Source organism: Squalius cephalus (assembly GCF_949319135.1).
Source record: "Squalius cephalus genome assembly, chromosome: 14".
Taxonomy (NCBI): domain Eukaryota; kingdom Metazoa; phylum Chordata; class Actinopteri; order Cypriniformes; family Leuciscidae; genus Squalius; species Squalius cephalus.
In genome coordinates, this window is record NC_137135.1 from 34,136,839 (window position 1) to 34,160,885 (window position 24,047).

The following is a 24,047-nucleotide window of genomic DNA, read 5'->3' on the forward strand; positions in this document are numbered from 1 at the left end:
AATATCTTTTTTTCACTTGGAAATTCATCATATTACAGAAGTGAAATGGACTGTGAATGTCGTTTCATTCTGGATATAAAAGCTACTTTTCCCCGTCCCCCCAATACACACACACACACACACACGTCTTGTTCGCTATCTTTGTGGGGACTCTCCATAGACGTAATGGTTTTCGTACTGTCCAAACTGTATATTCTGTCCCCTTACACTAACACTACACTTAAATCTACCCATCACACACACACACACACACACACACACACACACACACACACACACACACACACACACACACACACACACACTAACCCGACCCCTAAACCTACCCATCACACACACATACACACTAACCCCGACCCCTAAATCTACCCATCACACACACACACACTAACCCGACCCCTAAATCTACCCATCACACACACACACACACACACACTAACACTACCCCTAAATCTACCCATCACACACATACACACAGTAACCCAACCCCTAAATCTACCCATCACACACACACACACACACACACACACTAACCCTAAATCTACCCATCACACACATACACACACTAATCTGACCGCTAAACCTACCCATCACACACATACACACACTAATCTGACCGCTAAACCAACCCATCTCACACACACACACTAACCCGACCCCTAAATCTACCCATCACACACATACACACACTAACCCGACCCCTAAACCTACCCATCACACACATACACACACTAATCTGACCGCTAAACCTACCCATCACACACATACACACACTAATCTGACCGCTAAACCAACCCATCTCACACACACACACTAACCCGACCCCTAAATCTACCCATCACACACACACACACACACACACACACACACACACTACCCCTAAATCTACCCATCACACACACACACACACACACACACTAACACTACCCCTAAATCTACCCATCACACACATACACACACTAACCCGACCCCTAAACCTACCCATCACACACATACACACACTAACCCGACCCCTAAACCTACCCATCACACACATACACACACTAATCTGACCGCTAAACCTACCCATCTCACACACACACACTAACCCGACCCCTAAACCTACCCATCACACACACACTAACGCGACCCCTAAACCTACCCATCTCACACACACACACACACACTTACCTTACCCCTAAATCTACCCATCAGACACATACACACACTTATCTGACCCCTAAATCTACCCATCACACACACACACACTACCCCTAAATCTACCCATCACACACACACTAACACTACCCCTAAATCTATCCATCACACACATACACACACTAATCTGACCCCTAAACCTACCCATCTCACACACACACTAACGCGACCCCTAAACCTAACCATCACACACACTAACCTGACCCCTAAACCTAACCATCACACACATATACACACACTAACCTGACCCCTAAACCTAACCATCACACACATATACACACACTAACCCGATCCCTAAACCTGCCCATCACACAAAACTTTCTGCATTTTTACATTTTCAAAAAAACTAATTCTTAATGATTTATAAGCTTGTTTCCTCAATTTAGGTCCACAGTGACACGAGTCCCCATGAGTGTGTGTGCATTCAGGTTTAAATCCCCACCGGGATAGAAACACACACACACACACACACACACACACACACACACACACACACACACACACACACACAAACACACAAACACACACACACACACCGTTCTGCGTGAGTTTGGTGGAGCAGACGAGCGTTGCGATGGTGAAGGTGTCTCTGGAGCTGACCGACAGGCCGCCCACACTGCTGGAGCTGCGCATCAGTGTCGTCCCCTTGTGACTGTCAGGGTTACTGCGCTCCGACGGCAGGGACAGGTACGAGCTCACCTCCTCCATACGCTTACTGTCCCCCTACAGACACACAGAGGAGAGATGCAGCAGGGCCATGTGTGTTTGTTAACATGTGAATTAAGTGATTAGCTTAACTGTCATCCACCTTATTATCTATGGAGGCCAAAACCTGCAAAAATAAAAAATAATCACCCAGACACCAAGTGGAAGGTACGGTTTCTGGTATAATGCCTGTTTATTTTACAATTACAGAAAAAAAATCTTGTTTAGTTGATCATAAGCCGAATGCACAAAAGGTCTCTACGATCTACAATGCTTTTGGGAAACGCGGCCCTGGATTGTTCCATTAATAGTAAATTATGGCAAAAAGTAATAAAAAAAAAATTCTGGATTAAATTTAGTTACAAATTTGTTATATTTATTTTATCAAGTTATTTATCCCTTTATTTATTTTCCTACTGTTATATTATATTATATTATATTTTTCTTTTTGTAGGTTTGGGCCTCCATAATAATGAGACAAACATTTACTCATTTGTAAAGTTCTCAGTAAAACTTCCTCAGTATTTTTGTCTTGTTTACCAGTGCAAGTATCTTTACAAAACATTCTTAAATCAAGAAACATTTACTTTTTAGAAAAAAGAAAGAAAGAAAATTGAGATGCTTGAAACAAGAAAAATTATCTATAGATGGTTTCAGAAAAACAAACTTACTTCAAAGGGAAAATAAGATCATGTAAGATTTTAATGTGTAAATGAATCTCATTTTGAATCTCATTACTGCATCGTTTAAGTCTATCTGTCATTCTTACAGACTGCACCTTTAAAACCCATGTAAGAGTAATATTAACACTCAGTGAGACTCTGTAAGTGTGTGTGTGTGTGTGTGTGTGTGTGTGTGTTTCTGACCTTAAAGACAGTGAGCTCATGTATGCCATCTCTCAGAACGGTTCCGTCTTCCTTCATCAGACGCACAAATGCCATCGCAAAGTTCCTTTCACTCTTGTCCTTCGCTGCATAGCACAAATCACACTTTTATTCATATCTGAATTCATTTCCACTAACATTCATCATCATATCTGGTAGTATATGACAGACTGGAGATGGAGAGTCTAAATTATAGTTATGTGGCTTTTAATTCGATAGCCTTGAGCTCATCTATAAGCTAGTGCACACATCAAAACATTAGCTATGTTTCCATCCAAAGTTGCGAATTTATCTTATGCGCAAAATTGGAATATCAGTCACATGTCTTTTTTGATGCGCATCGATTCATTTATTTGTTAAATGTGAAACACTAATCCGACTAAATGTGCATTTTTTTTTAAAAAAAAGCATTTTTAATGCGATATTCTAAAATGTGGATAGAAATAGGTGGATGGAAACAGAGATGACTCATGTTTCATTGCACAGATTTCGTCCAATCACACGCTCTCTAGAATGAGGATGCCCCTCTCCCCTTTAGGAACTTGTTTTTTTATCAGAAGTTTAATTGAGATTGTTAACTGATTGAAGTTAACATAAAATTATAAAATTATGACTTGATTATCACAATATTTTATGCTAAAATAAAAGTTCACAAAAAATCACTTCACAAAAAAAAGTGTAATTCAGAACTATGTAAGCTTGTTTCTGCCAGGGAATTAAAAATGTAAATGTGACTTTTTATCTCACATTCTGAGGTAAAAAGTCAGAATTGAAAGTTATAAACTCGCAATAGCAAGAAAAAACCTTAGAATTTTGAGATTTTTATTGTTTATTCCATGACAGAAACAAGCTTCCACACAGAGCATTACTGCAGGAACTGTGAAGCTTACACTCCTGTGAGGATCGATGACGAAACATGAAGCGCAGGTGTATTCTGGGCATCTCCTCCAGAGGAATCGCCACCTACAGGCCGGAGGAAAGCATTACTACACACAGACTGACAGCAAGCAGGAAAACAGCATGATGGTGCAATACCAGAGACCGCAGTTTCAGGGCCTCATTTCTAAGACCCTAGTTTGTGTGTGTACAACCATCAGTGGTGGAAAGAGTACTGAAAAAACATACTCAAGTAAAAGTACCACAAAATGTAGTGTGAGTAGAGTAAAAAGTACTTGTAAGAGTAAAAAAGTCGTTAATTTAAAAGTACTCATGAGTAGTGAGTAGTGAGCTGCGGATTCTACCCCTTTATAATAAACACTGTGCACTACAATTAATAATAGGGCTGGGTAAAAAAATATCGATTTCTCGATTTTAATCGATTCTCATTTTTACGAACCGATATCGATTCTTAAATCCCAAGAATCGATTAGTCATCCTGTTTTCAGTTGATGAATGAATGTAACATTGTAGCGCGCATCCCATCCAATAAATCGCAATAATCTTTGTGCTTTGTTACTATTGATATGAAACAAAGTCTCAGATTTCAAATTATGTCCATTTTCTTACGAAATTCAAAAACATAAATAGCGTTTTGGCGCTGTGGCGTGAGATCGCTCTGGCTCAGTTCGAGAGAAGCACATGATCTTCTCTTCCGCATTAATAATACCAGTTACTGCGCGAGATAAACATGAATGAGCATCTGAAAGTGTGTTAAAAGGTACAACTTATTGAAATCCGTATCATGTCACATGGAATCTCCCAATCAGTGTTTCAACCGTGGAAAGACGTCAGTAAAACCGCTTGTAAACAATGTCATGTAACGTCACATTTACCTCAGAAAAAACATATCCAGCGACCATAAACTCGTCAGTCAGCTAGAACAATTAACTCTAGAGAGGAAGATTTTGCTAAATATATGCACTATATTACATATTCATTATAATTTTTAATGTTCTTCAATTTTTAATGCATGTTGAATAAATCTGACAGGTTTTTATGACAGCCACCATTTAAATGTTTATATTTTATATAACTTTATTATTATAAAAATAAATAAAAGTGTAATTTAAGTGTTTGTATGCAAATCAGTTCATTTTTACCTTCAATATTATAGTAGGCTAATGAAGCCTGTAGGCTACAACTGACTCCCATAGTTTACAGATATTTGTTTTCCTTGAGAAAATTTGCCATGTATTGTACCTGATATCCAAAATAATCCATATTGAATCAAATCGGAATCGAAATCGAATCGAATTGCAAGCTTGTGAATTGAAATCGAATCGAATTGTGAAATTTGTGTCAATACCCAGCCCACAAATATTGAAACATGCTGTAAAAAGATTGCACATACTGTAATTCACATTATCTTTTGTTCTTTGTCAGAAAGATTGAAGAATATCTATCATCAATCTTTTTAAAATGCATCAAATCAGTACATTCATCACCATTTAAATCATATTGTTTGAAAAAAATTCATTTAAAATTAGGCGTAAGGCCACTGAGCCTGAGCATGCTATTGTTGCACATAAAATATCAATGTTCATATCTGTGCAAAGAATTCAAAAAGCTTTAGAAACTCAGATAGTTCAGCATCACACACCATGAGATGGGTTAAATAGAGAGATTAAAAAATACCCAATTTCTCTCCAAAACTTTTAGAGTTTTTGGAATTGTGGAATTTTAACAAAAATTTTAAAGTAATTACATACAAAAATGTGAGTATTTGTAATTCGTTACTTCACACCCCTGACAACCACTATTGTATAGCACTTACTATTCAATTCTGTATTTGTATTAGCGATTTTAAGGAGTGATTTAAATGCGGTCCTGAAACTATTGCAGGATTATACTATTGTGGAGGATTTACACTATTACAAAATTAGCATCAACATGAACCCATTTCATTTTGGGTTGCATTTTACCCAATGCATTTTACTGGTCTAATTGTGAAAAATGTTGCTCTTATCTTTGAACCTTCACTCCAAATCACCTGGCTTCATTTATGGATGAATAAAGTGGTTGAATGGATAGAATCCAAGTCATGCCTGACATTTTTCTTGTTGAACATCATATTTCAACTATAAACATGTCATAAGATGGAGGAAAAATAGTTTGTGAATGCCGTTTAATGCTCAATATCTCTGTCTCTCTCACCTTAAAAGTCTCCATCCAGCGAGGCTGCTTGATCTGGTAGTAAATGACTGACCTATACTCGTTCACAGGCCGATCTCCGGCGCCCAGACAGATCGAGTTCTGTACGACAAGAACACAAGACAGCTGTCAATCAACTCAGAAAACCCTGCCATAATCAGAATATGTCCTCGTCTAATTCATCGGCTGACCTTTGACCTATCGTTATGAACACATACTAATATTTATATATATAGTTATTAAAAAGTTATTTAAAAGGTGTTCATATATTGGAGGATTCATATTGCAGGATTATACTATTGGGGCCGGATACAAGAAGATTTGAACTTTCTTAAATTAATATATTTAAAATGTGTACATTTAAAATTACATATACAAACATATATATAAAAAATTATATATGAAAGTAATACTGCTATTCGATTTGACATTTGAAAGTTATACATTTTTGCCAAGATACTTTCAATAATAAATTGAGTAATAAATAAATAATTGAATTTAATAAATCATTCGTAAACTTAAAGAAATAGTTAAATGCATTTTGAATATATTTGAAATGTATATGTTTAAATTTGTATATAAAAGTATGTATAAAAATATAAAATTTATTGAAGAAATTTGGATGAACATAAACGACTGGTCTAATGTATTAAAATGTTATATTTTAACCAAGATATTTTAAAAAATAACATACATAACAAATCATTAGTAAATATAAATAAATTGTTAAATACATTTTAAATATATATACTTAAAAAATATTTAAGTATATATAACATTTATTTTGTATTTATTTTTTGAATATCAATACAATTTACTATTTGGATGGACATGAACAACTGGTTTGATGATTTGACTTTTTAAAGTTATATGTTTTAACCAAGATATTTTCAATAATAACATTAGAATCATTAGAAAATGTAAAGAAATTGTTATTTGGAAATTAGAAATAATTAATTAGAGTGGAAAATGTTAAAATCATAAAATGTTAAAATATAAGAATACGTGCTGTCAATCAACACAGAAAACCCCGTCCCAATCACAACATTTCCTTGTCTAACCCATCGGCTGACCTTTGACCTCACGCTAGGAGGTTTGACTCACCGGCACGACCTTCCCCTCCTCGTCACACACCAGCATTATGACCTCCACGTTCTTCTGCGTGGTTTTGTTGTACTTGTCGAAGTCTCCGGAGTGCAGCGTGAGGTAGATGTCGTTACGGATGTCGCCCGGCATGATGATCTCGGGAAAACCCAGTTTCCGTGCAACCACCGTGCTCCGGTCCACCAGGTGGGGATATTCCTTACGGATCTGGATGATGTCGCCCACTAAAGCTTTCATGGTGACCCACAGACCTGCGCGACAGGAGTCGTTGAAAAACACGTTGGAAAACAGTTGTAAATATAACAAAGATTATTGGAGGCTATTTTACAAAAAAATTGCATTTTAATCTTTCTACTTCAAAATGTAATTTAATGTTTAATTCAGTGTGTTACTTGTCATGTCTTTAATTATTTATGAAATTTACTAGTAATTTCCGAATGAAAATTGTTTCAAAGCCCATTTTTTTTCAGTACATGTTTGTTAAAGTTTTATGGCAGTTGAGCCATCAGGATCATGATAAAAATGCAAGCAATTTTTCTACAATAAAACATTATTCGTGTCTACACTTATATAGTGATTTCACAACATTATTTAGAGCAGTGTGTGATTTATATCAATGCTTATGCGCTTCCAGTGGTGGGTGAGTTACTCTAATTACTGGCTACTAATTACACAACAGTGTTATTAGATAATTATTCCAATCTAAAAGGTATTGCATTACTTATTACTTTCTAAATCCCATATCAACCTCGAGCTGTTGAACAGTACAAGGATAGACACATGAAATTGCTGTTTTAATTCGTTCAAATAAATAATATAAAAGTATATTAATTATTATTGAACTGACCAAGGTATTTAAAGGGAGGTTACATTTAAAATATACCAATTAACATTAGACAATTTTGATGTTAAATCCACTATCGTTTTTGTTCTATAGTCTATACAGAATTTAAGGCAATTACATCAGAAGTAACTGTAATTCAATTACAGAAAAATTAAGAGTAATTCCTTACTTTAACTTATCAAGGGGAAAGTAATTGAATTACAGTAATTAGTTACTTAGTACAGCATTACAGCCAACACTGGTGACTTCAGGTCTAACGTCTGTGTTAATGACTAAAAAGTCCTAAAGCACATTGGTCTCTCTCTCTGCTGGTATTTTGTGTGTGTGTGTGTGTGTGTGTGTGTGTGTGTGTGTGTGTGTGTGTGTGTGTGTGTGTGTGTGTGTGTGTGTGTGTGTGTGTGTGTGTGTGTGTGTGTGTGTGTGTGTGTGTGTGTGTGTGTGTGTGTGTGTGTGTGTGTGTGTGTGTGTGTGATGTCATTTGAGCAGGGAAACAGTGAGTCGTACCTTGACCTCCGCTGTCGCCTCGAGAAGACGTCACCTTGTTTAGGAGAGCGTGCAGAAAGTCATTCTCAGCTATGACTCTACAAACACACACACACACACACACACACACACACACACAAACACACACACGAGAACACAAGAATAGAGAACAATTACTTTCAATAATAACATCACTGCAAATTTACATTAGTAAATGCACATTAATAAAAATGTAAAGAAATAGTTACATACAAATGAGTGCATTTACACACACACATATAATATATATATATATATATATATATATATATATATATATATATATATATACACATTTACATTTTATATATAATAATACACATACACACAGACATATAAACACAAACTTTTATGTTAGATGCGATTAATTGATTTGACAGCACTAATATATATACACTAATAGGTCATTAATACATGCAAGACAAACTAGAAATAGAAAATGTCAAATAAAAACTCAAAATTAGAGTATGACAAAAAGCCAAAATTAAGACATAAAATGATTATTGTGACAAAAAATTCTAAATTATGAGAAAAAGTTGAATTTATGCGATTAAAAAATACATAATTACAAGATCATAAATTTGACTTTTAATGTCAAATTGACAATTTATCAATAAAATGTACTGTAAATATCATTTGAATGGACATGAACTACTGGTCTATGACTTGACTTAAAGTTGGTTTAAACCAAGATACTTTCTATAATAATAACAACAGCAACAATGTAAATGTAAATAAAAAGTTAATTAGAAATATAAAATGTAATTTTAAATATATAAATATAAAATGTAATATGTACAAAAAATTTGATTCATATTTGAATGGAACTGGTACTGTTTATTAAAGGACAGAAATCAGGTTTCTTAAACTATGACAGATGCGTTAGGCTCAACTGTGCTATGATTCACAGAAAATGATAATTGTGTGAAAATTTATCAAAACTCAATTAAAACGACGAGAGAACTTCCACGTTTGGCTGAACTATTCCTGCCATATACAGCGGTGAACAGGAGACGAGAAGAGGAGAGACTTACGGATGAAAAGGAATGAAATACTGCTTCTCTTCGTCACATTCTGCCTTTCCTTTGATTATGTCACTGATATCCATCACTGCCAATAAGCACAGATATATATATTTATATCAGCTGTGTGTCTGTATGATAAATGCTGATCAAACGAGAAGATTCATCCTGATATTTACCAGCCACACCAAACGGCCTCCGCAGGCCCGTCGTCCATTTCTTATTAGGAGTATCTTTCAGATCCATACGACCCACGCGCACAATCTGACAGATCAGATAGATCTTCTCTCGGTTCAGGTCTTTATTCCCCAGATCCTTGACAGAGAGAAAGAATAATAATCAATAATAATCAAAAGTCTATAATAATCAATCTCCAGGACATCAAAAAATCTCTGCAGTCACTAAATAAACATTTATTTGTAATATTAATGGTACCTTATGAAGGCCTGTTTCCATCACATGAGATGTTTTGGTAAATCATAATTGTGAAATAAAAGGTAGCAATTACAGTATGACATAAAATGTGAAAATTCTGGCATAATATGGCACAATTATGACATAAAAGTTCATCATTTTGGCATAAGAAATCAATGTTATTGCATTAAAAGTAACATTTATGACATAAAAAGTCACAATTATGAGAAGAGAAGTCAAATTATGAGATTAAAAAGACATCATTATGAGGAAAAAAGTCCAAATTCTGAGACACAAGTCAAATTTATGACATTAAAAAGTTAATAATTATGAGATGCGTCATAATTATAGCATAAAAAAACACATTTATGAGTATAGTTCTTGAGTCATAGTTCTGGGAAAAAAGTCAAAATGGAGAATGAAAAATCACATTTATGAGTATAATTTGGAGAGAAAAACTCAAAATAGAGATTAGAAAGTCCAATTTATTACATAAAAAGTCCTAATTATGAGGATAAAGATCAAATTATGAGATTAAAAATGTGACCAAGTCAAATTTAGGACAGAAAAAAGTTCATTTCATTATATATATATATATATATATATATATTAGGGATTCATCGTGATTAATCGCATCCAAAATAAAAGTTTGTGTTTACATAATTTATGTCTGTGTACGGAGTATAATTATTTTCTATATATAAATACACACACATGCATATATATATTTAAGAAAATGTGTTATTTATATATAAAATATTTATATATAATATAAATTATATATAATATAAATATATATACACAGTATATACATGCAAATATTTCTTAAATATATATATGCATGTGTGTGTATTTATATATAGAAAATAATTATACACCGTACACACACATAAATTATGTAAAAACAAACTTTTATTTTGGATGCGATTAATCGCGATTAATCTTTTCACAGCCCTAATATATATATATATAAAAATTATGATTTACCAAAGCATGATTTTTTTCTGATGTGGCAGACATATTGAGTGACTTACAGTAAAGACCACTTTCAGACTGTTGAGCATCTCAATGTCCTTCGGCAGACCTTTATCTCCCCATCTGACCAGATAATTCTCACTGCAGAGAGAGAGAGAGAGAGAGAGAGAGAGAGTTAATGGTGTTAGTGACAAACACCTGTGAGAGTCAGAACTCAAGAGTGTGTGTAAGTGAGACGCACCTGATGTTGGTCTGTTTGTTGGGGTCATACAGAGACATGAAGAGCTCTGAATCCTCCCCGATTCGACAAACAAAGTTACGCACAAACACATAGAGGCTGTGTGTGGGAGAGGACTGGATCCGTGCGGACACTCCGGAATGATCCATCTGAACGTTGGACTGCACCGAGAACAGCAGAAAATACAGGAAATTATCTTTAGGAAAAACCCGACTGTGCAAAACTCACTACTACGATACTAGGGTGTTGCTATGTAGTTGCTAAGGAGTGTCATTTAGCACTTGATGGGTTGCTAGGGTGTTCTGAGTGGTTGTTAAAGCATTGTTAAGCGGTCGTTAGGGTGTCTGGGCGGTTACTAAGGAATCATTATCCAGCTGCTAGGATGCCTGGGTGGATGCGAAGGTGCAGGCCCGTCGCGACAAGGCAGGCAAACCAAGCAATTGCTTGGGGCCCCGAGCTGGCCTGGGGCCCCAAGACAACGACTGGTTAAGAATAAAATGCAACGACAAACTGTGTGAGCGCCCCTTTGATAGTCAATGCAGTAAAGTGCAATGACACTGTTATCGGGATCCCCCTCAAGGGGGCCCCTCTCAGTAGTCGCTGACAGCAGCCAGCCAACCACGCGTTCTCTGCTGCCGGCAAAATACAAAAACTCCTCGGCAGTCATCATGAAGCGGAATTATGCTTCAGGAAGCCAGAAAAGAATGAAGAGAAAGGAAGAGGAGGATAAGAAAAAACAAGATAGTGGTAAGTAGGGGTGTAACGATACACGTATTCGTATTGAACCGTTCGGTACGAGGCTTTCGGTTCGGTGTTCGGTACGCATTTTCAAACCGAACGGTTCGTTGGATCATTTTTCCTGCCGACCAAAATTTCGTTATTTCAAATGTAGGCGCGTTGCGCGTGGCAAGCGCGCTCATAATGTAGAGACGCCGGCGCGACCACAACATTGCCCAACAACATCAAATGTGCAAACGTAATGCAAGCGGAACGAAACTGCTCGTTATTGTGTGGTTGACGGACAGTTGTTTATCAGTTTGGACCAGTGCAGCGCAAGCCGATCGTGATCATGCGACACTGTTACTACACAGCGCTAATAAGAGATCCAGTAAAGAAAGCATTTGAATTCGCCACAGAAGTAATAACATCGCTGCGAGATCTAGTGAGAAACATTCACATAGTTTGGCAGGAATAGTAGGCTTGTATGCCTTCAAGTAACATTACGTCGGTTTTATTTTGACATTATGAATACAATGCCCTCAAATGTTAATCTTAACTAAAATAAACATTTGTTTATAACTACTACAATATTACATTTAATTTTTTCCAAGGAGCTGTTTTGTTTTATATGCTCCTAAGAAGAGTCAATTATAGCTCCAGAATTGCTCAAAGTAAAAATAAATCATATTTTATGATGCTAGTTTTAATTAAAAAAAGAAGAAAAATAAATAAATCAAGGAAATTGGCATTTCTTTCTTTTTGCTGTATCGAAAACATACCAAACCGTGTGTATCGTATTGAACCGAACCGTGAATTTTGTTACACCCCTAGTGGTAAGTGATAAATTACACTGGATAAAATAGCTCCACTTGTCTTGTACAAATGGTGTAATTTTGCAGCAGGTAGGCTAGAAAAAATATGTTTATGTTAGCTACCTGCCTGACGGCAAATGCTGCTTGTAACAAACAGTTAGTGCAACTTTTTTTTCGAACGGACGGAATTATAATATGTTTTTTATTGGGGGGGGCCTCCATGTCCATTTTGCTTGGGGCCCCCAAATTCCTTCAAACGGCCCTGCGAAGGTGTTATCAAGTGGTTGCTAGGACATTATTATGGAGTTACTAGGGTGTCTGGGTGGTTGCTAGTGTATCCATTCTAGGTAATTGTGAAGGTGTTGCTAGGACATTAATATGGAGTTACTAAGGTGTCTGGGTGATCACTAGGTTGTCTGGGTGGTTGTGAAGGTGTTGTCAAGTGGTTGCTAGGACATTAATATGGAGTTACTAAGGTGTCTGGGTGATCACTAAGTTGTCTGGGTGGTTGTGAAGGTGTTGTCAAGTGGTTGCTAGGACATTATTATGGAGTTACTAGGGTGTTTGGGTTGTTGCTAGTGCATCTAGGTAATTGTGAAGGTGTTGCTAAGTGGTTGCTAGGACATTATTATGGAGTTACTTGGGTGTCTGGGTGGTTGCTAGTGCATCTAGCTAATTGTGAAGGTGTTGCTAAGTGGTTGCTTGGATATTAATAAGGAGTTACTAGGGTGTCTGGGTGATCACTAGGTTGTCTGGGTGGTTGTGAAGGTGTTGTCAAGTGGTTGCTAGGGCATTATAATGGAGTTACTACGGTGTCTGGGTGGTTGCTAACGTATCTAGGTAATTGTGAAGGAGTTGTGAAGTGGTTGCTATGACATTATGGAGTTGCTAGGGTGTCTGAGTGATCGCTAGGTTGTTCTGGGTGGTTGTGAAGGTGTTGTCAAGTGGTTGCTAGGGCATTATTATAGTTACTAGTGTATCTAAGTAATTGTGAAGGTGGTTGCTAGGGCATTATTATGGAGTTGCTATGTGTGTGTGATCGCTAGGCTGTTCTGGGTGGTTGCAAATGCGTTGTTAAGTGGTTGCTAGGGTATTGAGCTTTTGCTAGTGTGTCTAGGTGGTTGCGAAGGCCTTGCTACAGTAGGTCATTATTTTGCAGTTGCTACAGGGTTCTGGGAGATGTTTAGTTTGATAAGTGTTATAAGGTTACAGTGAGCTATAATCACTATGAATTCACAGCGGACTTGGACCGAAGGATGGTAGAGCCATGGGATCTCATTGCTTCAGTGTGTTCAGCCATCCTGAACATCTAAAAATGTCTCATTAAAACTACCAACTCTGTTGAGAAGCTCTTCGCGGTTTCATTCTGTGGGTTCATCTGTAGACCATTAAATGAAAGTGAAATGAGAACCTGTTCCTCTTTAATTCGCTCTGTGATCTTGGCCGTGGCGTCCTCGTGTGCTCGGAAGAGGCTGATGACGCTGGCTCGCTCGGGGTCGAGGATATTCCCATCAGCATCCCGAACAACCACATCCAGCTCCAAGATCCTAGAGGCAGAACAACACTTGATTGGACTCAAGTTTGAGAGGTTGAACATGATTATTCAGCACACACAGATGCTTGAAATATTCTGACAGATGTGCTCTTGCCCGGAGCTCTGTGAAATCCTGTGCTCCCATGATGCACCTCAGGGATGATGTGCTTCGTTTCATTAAGACTCGTTCTTGCACATCACAGACAGCAACATTCAAGGTTATCACTGGCATGGATTCAAACATGTATTTTGCTGTTTTCATATGTTTTTTTAATCTATATTTTGTTTGGTTAAATATAGTTAAATATTAACTATATTTTAAGTTTGCTTATTGCTTATATATTATAAGCAATAAAACAAAGATACAAAATTAATTTGTGCATTATGTTTTACATGTAGGTCTATCAGGAGAAATTTAATCAAATAATCAAATATTAAATAAAACACTGCATAATCTTCACTGTATGAACTAGAGCTGCACGATTTTGGATAAATTCAGAATCATGTTGGTTTTTTAACAGATATCACGATTCTGAACAGACGACTAAACAAAATAACATGTAATTTACTAGAGGTTCAGACAAAATGTTAATTGCTGCAGTCTATTTAAAATCTGAATGAGTGAATGATTAAATGACTCATTCAGAAATACTTCACTTGTTTCATTACTAGATTAATCTGCGTTTTTGAACAAACCTCTTGAATGAATGATTCAATGACAAATACATCTTTTTTACAGTCACCTGCCGCCACCTACTGGTGTAACGATGTAATCGATATAATCGTTATTTGAAGTGCCATGTTACTTTCTAAAGGTGATTTACTCAATTTTAAACGCTACCGTAGACATTAGTGTTTATATCCGAAATATAAACCTCTATCCCAGTTCTTCTGTGCTAATATGAATATTTGTATGTTTGTGAAGCGGTTTCATACCTATAACAACTGCTCTCTCTGGATCAGCGATTTAAACACAGATTTGAATCTTCCAGTGTGATTTTGTTGAAGGTTTAATAGACACAGACGAATTGTTGTCGTTTAGGAATAAGATCGCGGAATAAGTGGGTGATTAAACCGAGCTCGCAATCTTTTAACGATTAATCGTGCAGCTCTAGAATTAACTGAATATAAATCCTTATTTAAGCTACAAAAGTTATTCAGCCAAGAGCGGAGAGGTAGTTGATTCGCACTTTGTTTTATGTTGCTTAATTGACAAACGGCAGCAGGTTTATTAGGCTCCTGTCACTTTAAGACCTAATGCACAGATCCAATATATTGACACACATCCGATTTTCTCCCAACTGTTTACATTGACATCCACCAATACTAAAATATCTCATGATGATGACATAACTCGTTCTCTTGAGAAAACAAGAATAAACTTGTGTGAATCCATGCCACACAAAACAGCCAGAGCGAGGCAGGTTTTTCCCTGCAGTAATTCATTCCCGCTCAGGTGTCAGGAAGACATTTTTATCCCCTTGAGGTTTGTTAATTAATTCCTTTATGATAATGTACAAATTAACTAACACATTAACAACAGCCCAGAGCAAATCACAGAAGCTCTGAAGAGAAATTACACCAGCTGACTGGATCCTATTATTCTAGATTTTATCAGATCTGTTATAAAGGTACTGTGTTTGTACCATTTGTAGATGATAATGCCGTAATATTGTATGATTACTTTCATATAATATGGTATGTGTTTGGTCTTCCAAAGCAAACAATAAAATGACATTGCCATGGTCAAAAATGCACACAGATAAACAGACATGAACACAAAAAGAAGAGACACTTGGAATATGTACTTATTTCCATAGTCGATCTTTGAGGTGACTTTCTGTTTGAGTTCTTTAAACTCGTCACTTGGCAGCGTCCCGGACAGGAGCTGGGAACGCCACTCCATTAAATCCCACATCAGCCTCTGGACCTGAGTGAAACGATCCTTCTTACTCGACTGCTGAGAAACAAAGACAATCACTGATCAAAAGTTCAGGTTGTGCACATGCATTGGACTTATGATGTTGTATGTTTGACTTATTTGAAGCATGCAGCAGTATATGCAACCTTTGCTGCTTTTCCACCGTCGGGCCAAACTGCTCGTTACTTAACCGCTTCATTACGTGCCGGTCCGGCCCAACAGGTACTGATATGGTTTCATTTTCTACTCTGGGACTGATAATGGAGCTCTTAGGAATGCAATACAAATGCGTCAGTCATTGCTGTTAACGCAAGAGTTTACAGACGATAGCAACCATGTTATGAAGGATATTTCTTTTAATTTTATTATTAACTTACATTAACTTTGCTCAAATAGCATGCTTGACCAGCTACAGAGAAACTGGTTAGCCAACCATGCTGAGAATTGCGGACCGAGAACAGTTTGTAATCATGCTGAACCAAGCTCAAGTGGAAATATAACTAGAACTGTTCCTTACGTTCTTAGAACGGTTCGGCCCGGTGCTGGAAAAGCGGCTTGTCACATGACTTCCATGAAGAACCTTTAACATCCATGGAACCTTTCCATTATACAAAAGGTTCTTTAGATCATTTGAAAGAAACCAAAAAATGTAAACAAAAGAAAAGATTCTTTTGGGGAACCAAAATGGTTCTTCTTAGGCAGCACAACAAAAAGCCCTTTTGAATAAAGAACATCTTTTAAAAATATAAAGAACCTTTTGTATTAATGAAAGGGTTCCATGGAAGTTAAATGTTCTTTGTGGAATCCTTGACACCTTTACTTTTAACACACCCATTTAAATGTCTTACCAAATAGAGTTGTTTCCAGATGGTGCCCCATTCTCTCAATGTGGTGGTCACCTCCTTCACCAGGGGCATCTCAACAGAGGTTATGACCTCCTCATCTCTACAGAAGAAGAGGGAGAGTGGGATGGATGGATGGATGGACAGTCAGATTGATAGATAGATGGATGGATGGAAAGACAGTCGGATGGATGGATGGATGGATGATGGATGGATGGATGGAAAGACAGTCAGACTGATAGATAGATAGATAGATGGATGGATGGATGGATGGATGGATGGATGGAAAGACAGACAGATTGATAGATAGATAGATGGATGGATTGATGGATGGATGGAAAGACAGTCAGATGGATGGATGGATGGATGGATGGATGGATGGATAGATAGATGGAAAGACAGTCAGATTGATAGATAGCTTGGATGGATGGATGGATGGATGGATGGATGGGTGGATGGATGGAAAGACAGTCAGATTGATAGATAGATAGCTTGGATGGATGGATGGATGGATGGATGGATGGATGGATGGATGGATGGAAAGACAGTCAGATTGATAGACAGATAGCTTGAATGGATGGATGGATGGATGGATGGATGAATGGATGGAAAGACAGTCAGATTGATAGATAGATAGCTTGGATGGATGGATGGATGGATGATGGATGGAAAGACAGTCAGATTGATAGACAGATAGCTTGAATGGATGGATGGATGGATGGATGGATGGATGGATGGATGGAAAGACAGTCAGATTGATAGATAGATAGCTTGGATGGATGGATGGATGGATGGATGGATGGATGGATGGATGGATGGAAAGACAGTCAGATTGATAGACAGATAGCTTGAATGGATGGATGGATGGATGGATGGATGGAAAGACAGTCAGATTGATAAACAGATAGCATGGATGGATGGATGGATAGATGGATGGATGGATGGGTGGATGGATGGATAGACAGTCAGATTGATAAATAGATAGCTTGAATGGATGGATGGATGGATGGATGGATGGATGGATGGATGGATGGATGGATGGATGGAAAGACAGTCAGATTGATAGACAGATAGCTTGAATGGATGGATGGATGGATGGATGGATGGAAAGACAGTCAGATTGATAGATAGATAGCTTGGATGGATGGATGGATGGACATACTCACCCTCTCTTTTCGATGATGACTTCCTTTAGCTCTATAAAGTTGGCAGGAAATGCTCCCTTAAATAAAGGAAGAGAGTAAATCAGCCAGCCGGTAGCAGAGGAAGTTCAGGTCAGACATTCAGGAAGAGAACATTCTGCCCTTGTACAAACACTATCAAATAAATATTTACTCACTTTTCTCTCTTTGTTCTTGATCACGTAACCTTTATACCATCCTGGAACAATAACAGACTGGTTTATATTTCAGGCAATTTATGAGAACATTTCTATAGTCAAGTCACCTTTATTTATATAGCGCTTAACAGGGAATGTTCTACTCTCAAAGTTATGAACAAATATTCTTCTCATAAATATTCTTCTTTAACACATTGATTGAACATCATTCATGTGGACTTTTTTTTCTGAAACATTTTACTTGGATGCTGTTCATCCATTTTTTTTTAAATGTTATTACTTGTTTCAGAATGTTTAGAGAACATTCAAAAGTAACATTCCTATAAAGTTTGCACAATAATAAAATTGAATGTTCAAAAATGTAATACAAAAGACATCAGTGTCATTATTCAGCACGAGTCGGTACAGTGTTGATTCAGTTCAGTTCAATAACCGTGTTGATGTTGCAGAATTCGTCAATTATGAAACAACTTCGATTCAGCAATAAAGAAGTTCAATAGAAGATAACACTGTCATAATTCAGCTCAAGTAATGTTCTCATAAGAAAGTGTCCGTGCAGTCAAATCAATAATGTTGCAGAATATTAAGAGTCTTTTACTATTTTACTAAGGGGTGTGTTCACACTTGTAGTTCGGTTCGCTTTTGGTCCGGAACAGAAAAAACACATTTAGTCCTGGTCCGCTTACTGACATTTTAACACCGAACCTAAAGATACTGAACCTAAAGGCATAAAGATGTTCACAACCTGATTGGTCGGCTTCTATTGATAGACAGATAGCCGCCGCTAGAGTTCTTACTAGATCAAGAAAATATGATCATATAACACCAATTTTATCATCAATACATTGGTTACCTATAAAGTTTCGTATTAATTACAAGGTATTGCTACTGACTTATAAAGCCCTAAACGGCTTAGCTCCAGTCTATTTAATGGACCTTCTATCGCTCTATAATCCATCGCGCTCTTTAAGATCACTAAATTCGAGGCTTTTGGTCATACCTAGGATATCCAGATCCACCAAAGGAGGGAGAGCATTTTCACATTTAGCTCCAAAACTCTGGAATAGTCTTCCGGATACTGTTCGTTGCTCAGACTCGCTCTCCCAGTTTAAAACTAGATTAAAGACGCATCTCTTCAGCCAGGCATTTATATAATACTTTTAATCTTACCGTTAAATCCGACCTCTAGTTCATAGACGCCAGAGGAGAACTGGCCCCCGACTGAGCCTGGGTTCTCCCAAGGTTTTTTTCTCCATCAGGTGTTTTTCGGTTCCTTGCCACTGTTGCCTTTGGCTTGCTCAGTTGGGGATATTTAATTTAATTAATCAATCAACAATACTATTGATCAGCATTACCAAACGTGGACGTTTTCCACTAGAAACAAACATTGATGTATTATTTTAATACTGTGAAGCTGCTTTGATACAACCTGTATTGTGAAAAGCGCTATATAAATAAACTTGACTTGACTATTAAGTTTATTTCACGATGGAACTTACTGATCATTCAAAACAATGCTGTGTTCTGGGCTAAATGCGCTCGTTGTATGTGCGTAGCCTACATATGATGGTATTTCGTCCAGCTGAACTCGTGAAGGGCTTATAAAATGTGTACAGCGTCACACACACATCCCTCCGTCACACACAAAGGAAGATCTGCTGTGAGGAGACACGGTTCTGACGCCTGTACTGAACTGTGATGGGCAACAATCAAGACTATGACAAGAAAAAACAGTCCTTTTTAGGGTCACATCTTGTGACATCATGTCCTGTTTTTGGTTCGATTACATATCTTTGGTCCGAGTTGCGTTCAGATTTAATTCGAACCGCACCAGACTTCGTTAGGAAGTGGACCAAACTCATCTTTTCAGTGTCTCGGCCCGCTTGTTTGGTGGCACCAGGGTTCGGATGGGAGCGTTCACTCTTAGGGTGTATTCACTCTAGTTCAAGTTCGTTTCCCCTCCTGGTGCGGATCTTTTGGGCAGATGTGAATACAACAACTCGGGTACGGATCAAACAACTCCAAACTAATTCTGGTACGGTTCGTTTAAGGTGAATTTCTGTCCAATGAATGGATGACCTTAACACATATGTGGTTTTGTTTACAAATTTTGGTTCAATTGCAAAAAGGGCAGTGTGAAAGCGAGCCACAAAAAAATCAACATTGTATTTGGTCCGGACCAAAGCAAGTGAACTAGCGGACTTTCCTGGTGTGAATACACCCTTAGCACTAACAGAGAAATCGCACCAGGGTTCGTTTTAATCCAACCAAACATGCCAAGTGTGAACACACCCTAAACCCCCAGCTCAAACAGAGTAGAGCATGACGCTAGCAACGCCAAGGTCATGGGTTTAATTCACAGGGAACGCATGAACTGATCAAATGTACACTTTGCATGCAATGTAATTCCCTGGAAACAAATTCTGTTTTATGCATAAATGCAAAAGTAAATGCAATATCCCAGAATCCCTCACCTTCACATGACTCCTGTATGTGTACCGTGTCCCCGACAGCCAAGGACAACTGCTTTTCCGCTTTGGCGATGAAATTCCACTTAACTTCAGAGAAAATACAAATTGCATAAATGCATTTGAAAACATAAAGTGAATTCACAGTTTGGATTTATTTCTCAAGTGATGGCCAGCAAAACAGCAGAATGAGATCCTTTAATGCTCCCTTTAAGACATCAAACAATAAGAAACTGTCAACTACTTTGCTTTCTTCTCGTCTGGTGTGAAAAAAAGTCCTGCAATTCATGTCTGGAGCACAAACGCTGCAGGACGACACACACACTGAACTTTAATTCTTTAGCCAACATCAATGACATGGAAATGTTAAACTGCAGAGATGGAGAACATCATATTACACACACACACACACACACACACACACACACACTCTTTATTTCTGCAAGTACGAGTTCGTTGGCCTACTTCCTCTCAGAGCAGCTTCCTGTGCAACACCACACACACACAGATACACGCCGCCATCAGCATGTTTACAATTAAAATAACTTTCAATAAGCAATCATATGCATTTACATGAGCAGAAAGCTTTTAGTTTTAGTATGTGCAATATCCTCATTTATTTACTATAGTGAGCTACAAAACTGCTGACTACACCACTAACACACACAGGCACTAACATCGCCAATCAGAAGTCAAACCACCTTTGCATTCATTTCAAGACTGTTTCGCACAAAAATAACTCATACACACTGTAAACCTGAATAAGTTGGCAAAACTCAAAAAAAATGGAGGTAATCAGTAATATAAAAAAATTTAAGTTAAGAAATTTTAAGTTTAAGTAAGCAGAACTTGCAGATTTTTATTTTGTACTCTTACATTTTAACTGCTCTTAACTTGAAATATTTGAGTAAGCTAATTCATTTAACTTAAAATTTTCTAAATCTAAATATTTTTAGCAGTGGAAACTTGGCTAGCTTTAACTAGCTAATAAATGCTACCTTGCTAATTGGTAACAATGCTTTGATAGCATTAGCATAGCATAGCACTTGCTGAATGAGTACAGCAATATAAAACATTTAACATATATCTGTTCTCAAACCAAGCTCATGCATGATGATAACAAAAAAAAACATAACAGAAACTCTACTAAACTAGCATAACAAAAAATTAAACACTACTAAATCTCCCAATTAACATAAATCTTGCACACACACACACAAAAAAAAACATTATATAACACTTAATTTTAGCATTTACTCTCCCTTTCGAGTGTCATGGAAAAGCATGCTGGAAAGTTAAACTCTCAGCCCAGTTTCAGTTAAATTTAAGATTGTCTGAATTAAAATAAACAAGTTCATAAAACTCAAAACAATGAAACAATTCTAATTACTTAAAATGTGTCCGTTTTCTGAACTCAAAAGAAAAAGAAAGTTCTAAATACTCATAAAAGTTCATCTGATTGAACTGATTTGTTTAATTTAAGTTGGCTCAACTCAACCCAATTCCTTATTTTGAGCATTAGGTTTTACAGTGCGATGGCGGTGCGAGTTCAACATTCACAAATAACTCTGAATAAAGTCACTCTAATCAGCGTCACCATCTCAAGCTAGCACTGCTCTTCCTGGACGCTTCACGAACGAGCTTCTGTTGATTAAAAGGGATTTCAAATGTCATTTGCATGAAATATTTATTCCCGAAGAATGGTCGACCAAAGAGACTTAAATGTTTTCACGTGTTTAATTTAATTTAGTTAGTCTCAGATGTTTCTCCTGCAATTCCTTAAGATACAACAGTGTTATTTTAGTGTAATTCAAATACTAGTATACGTTTAGAAATTGATTGAATTTATTTTATGAGAAACGTTTGAGTTCAAACTGGGACTTTTAAATGCACACTTGAGCAAATATGAGCACATTTTGAGACATTAGTGAGATGAAGCTCTAGAGGAGGCTTGTGTGAGATTGCTTTTTCGTCTCATTGCGTTCTATGGGAAACAATCAAGATATTCAAGAGATCTCATTTCACGCAGGCATCCTCTAAAAATTCAATGTTGCTCTTGAGTTATTAAATGTCGTCAAACCTTAAAGCACATGCGTTCAACAAACAGGCTAAAAAGGCAAATGCTTTAGACTGTAATAAGTGAAAATGTGCAGAGGTTCCTTAAGACGTTATTTCAGGTGTGTTCAGTTGCATTAAATTATATTTTTGACTTTAATAGACCATTTTTTCAATGAATTTCTAATGCTTATTTGTATTGCAAGACCGCATCATCATAAATCTGAATATCTGCAGGATTTCAAAGCAAAAAACAAGTGCTAAAAGATAAAAATGCTGCAATCTGTTTAGGCCAGTGACTGTCGAGCCGCTTGACTGATCCGTCTCTGCCCACATCCTGAGAAATAGGAACTGAATTCACTGCAACTATAGACGGCCGCTGCGAGAGGCGGCAGGAATATACACAAACACACACATAAATACACAGAAACATTAACTCCTGCACAGGTGAATCTCCAAAAAAAGGCCAAACTCACCAACTCCATATCTTTCAGAGCTAGTTTTCGTCCAAGGAGCCATTGGTTGGACTTTAAAACGCTCTCCTGCGTCTCTTTCTGTCTGTATTTAATCTTTCGGAGTATCTCAGTTCCTTTCTAATGTCCTACACCGGCTGTTTTTTTGGGTGAGGGTGTGAGAAATAATCAGCATAAAGTGCTCCTCCTCCTCTCTGTCTGTCTGTCTGCTTCTTCCTCTTCCTCTTTTGGCCTTCCATCGGCTGACATACGCAGCACAACTTCAGCATGACGACTAAAGCACACGTTTCAATGGCTTTTATCTGGATCATGTATGTGTTGAGTCTCAAACTCTGCTCTGATCTACAGTGTATATTAGGGTGTGTGATGGAGCACATAAATCATCATTTATGAATCTTTAATGCTGGAGGAAACATCTGGTGTGGGACGGGATAAAGCACAGATTCCCTAAAGATGTTTGATTTATGCATCTGAGAGACTTAATGCAATTGCAAGCAGGTTTATATAAACACACAAACAAGGTACTCTGTATCTGTACTCATCAAACATCAAAATAATGTCACTATTCAGGCGCAATACCTACAGTAGTCTACAGAGGGCACCGCAAGCTTTCACGGAGAGATGGTGCAAAAACTTCATGCAGCTTGCTGAATAGAAGTAGGGTTATCATCACTGACTAAAACCAAAAATATTAATGCATTTCTGTTTACTGAAATAAAGCTGAAATAAAAGAAAACCCCAAAAACTCAAACTGAATGAAAACTGGAAATGTTGCCTTAGCAAAAAAAAAAAAGAAAAAAAGAAGGTTGAAGTACTAAAATTATTAACTGGAAATAAAAACATAAAACTGAAATCTAAAAAGAAATATTAAAAAAAAAAAAATAACAA

General features: G+C 37.1%; 1 protein-coding gene across 1 annotated transcript in view; it reads right to left on the reverse strand.

Annotated features, from left to right (window-relative positions):
• The window catches only part of dock2 (dedicator of cytokinesis 2), a 155,965-nt gene that overhangs the window by 107,230 nt on the left and 24,688 nt on the right, over positions 1 to 24,047 (reverse strand). The window contains 16 exon segments of the mRNA XM_079892030.1: positions 1,734 to 1,920; positions 2,769 to 2,872; positions 3,677 to 3,749; positions 5,880 to 5,978; positions 6,981 to 7,231; positions 8,329 to 8,405; positions 9,381 to 9,456; positions 9,548 to 9,683; positions 10,817 to 10,898; positions 10,999 to 11,156; positions 13,939 to 14,074; positions 15,870 to 16,018; positions 16,831 to 16,927; positions 17,991 to 18,046; positions 18,164 to 18,204; positions 20,638 to 20,721. Of these exon segments, the coding sequence (XP_079748156.1) occupies positions 1,734 to 1,920; positions 2,769 to 2,872; positions 3,677 to 3,749; positions 5,880 to 5,978; positions 6,981 to 7,231; positions 8,329 to 8,405; positions 9,381 to 9,456; positions 9,548 to 9,683; positions 10,817 to 10,898; positions 10,999 to 11,156; positions 13,939 to 14,074; positions 15,870 to 16,018; positions 16,831 to 16,927; positions 17,991 to 18,046; positions 18,164 to 18,204; positions 20,638 to 20,721 (1,806 nt within the window).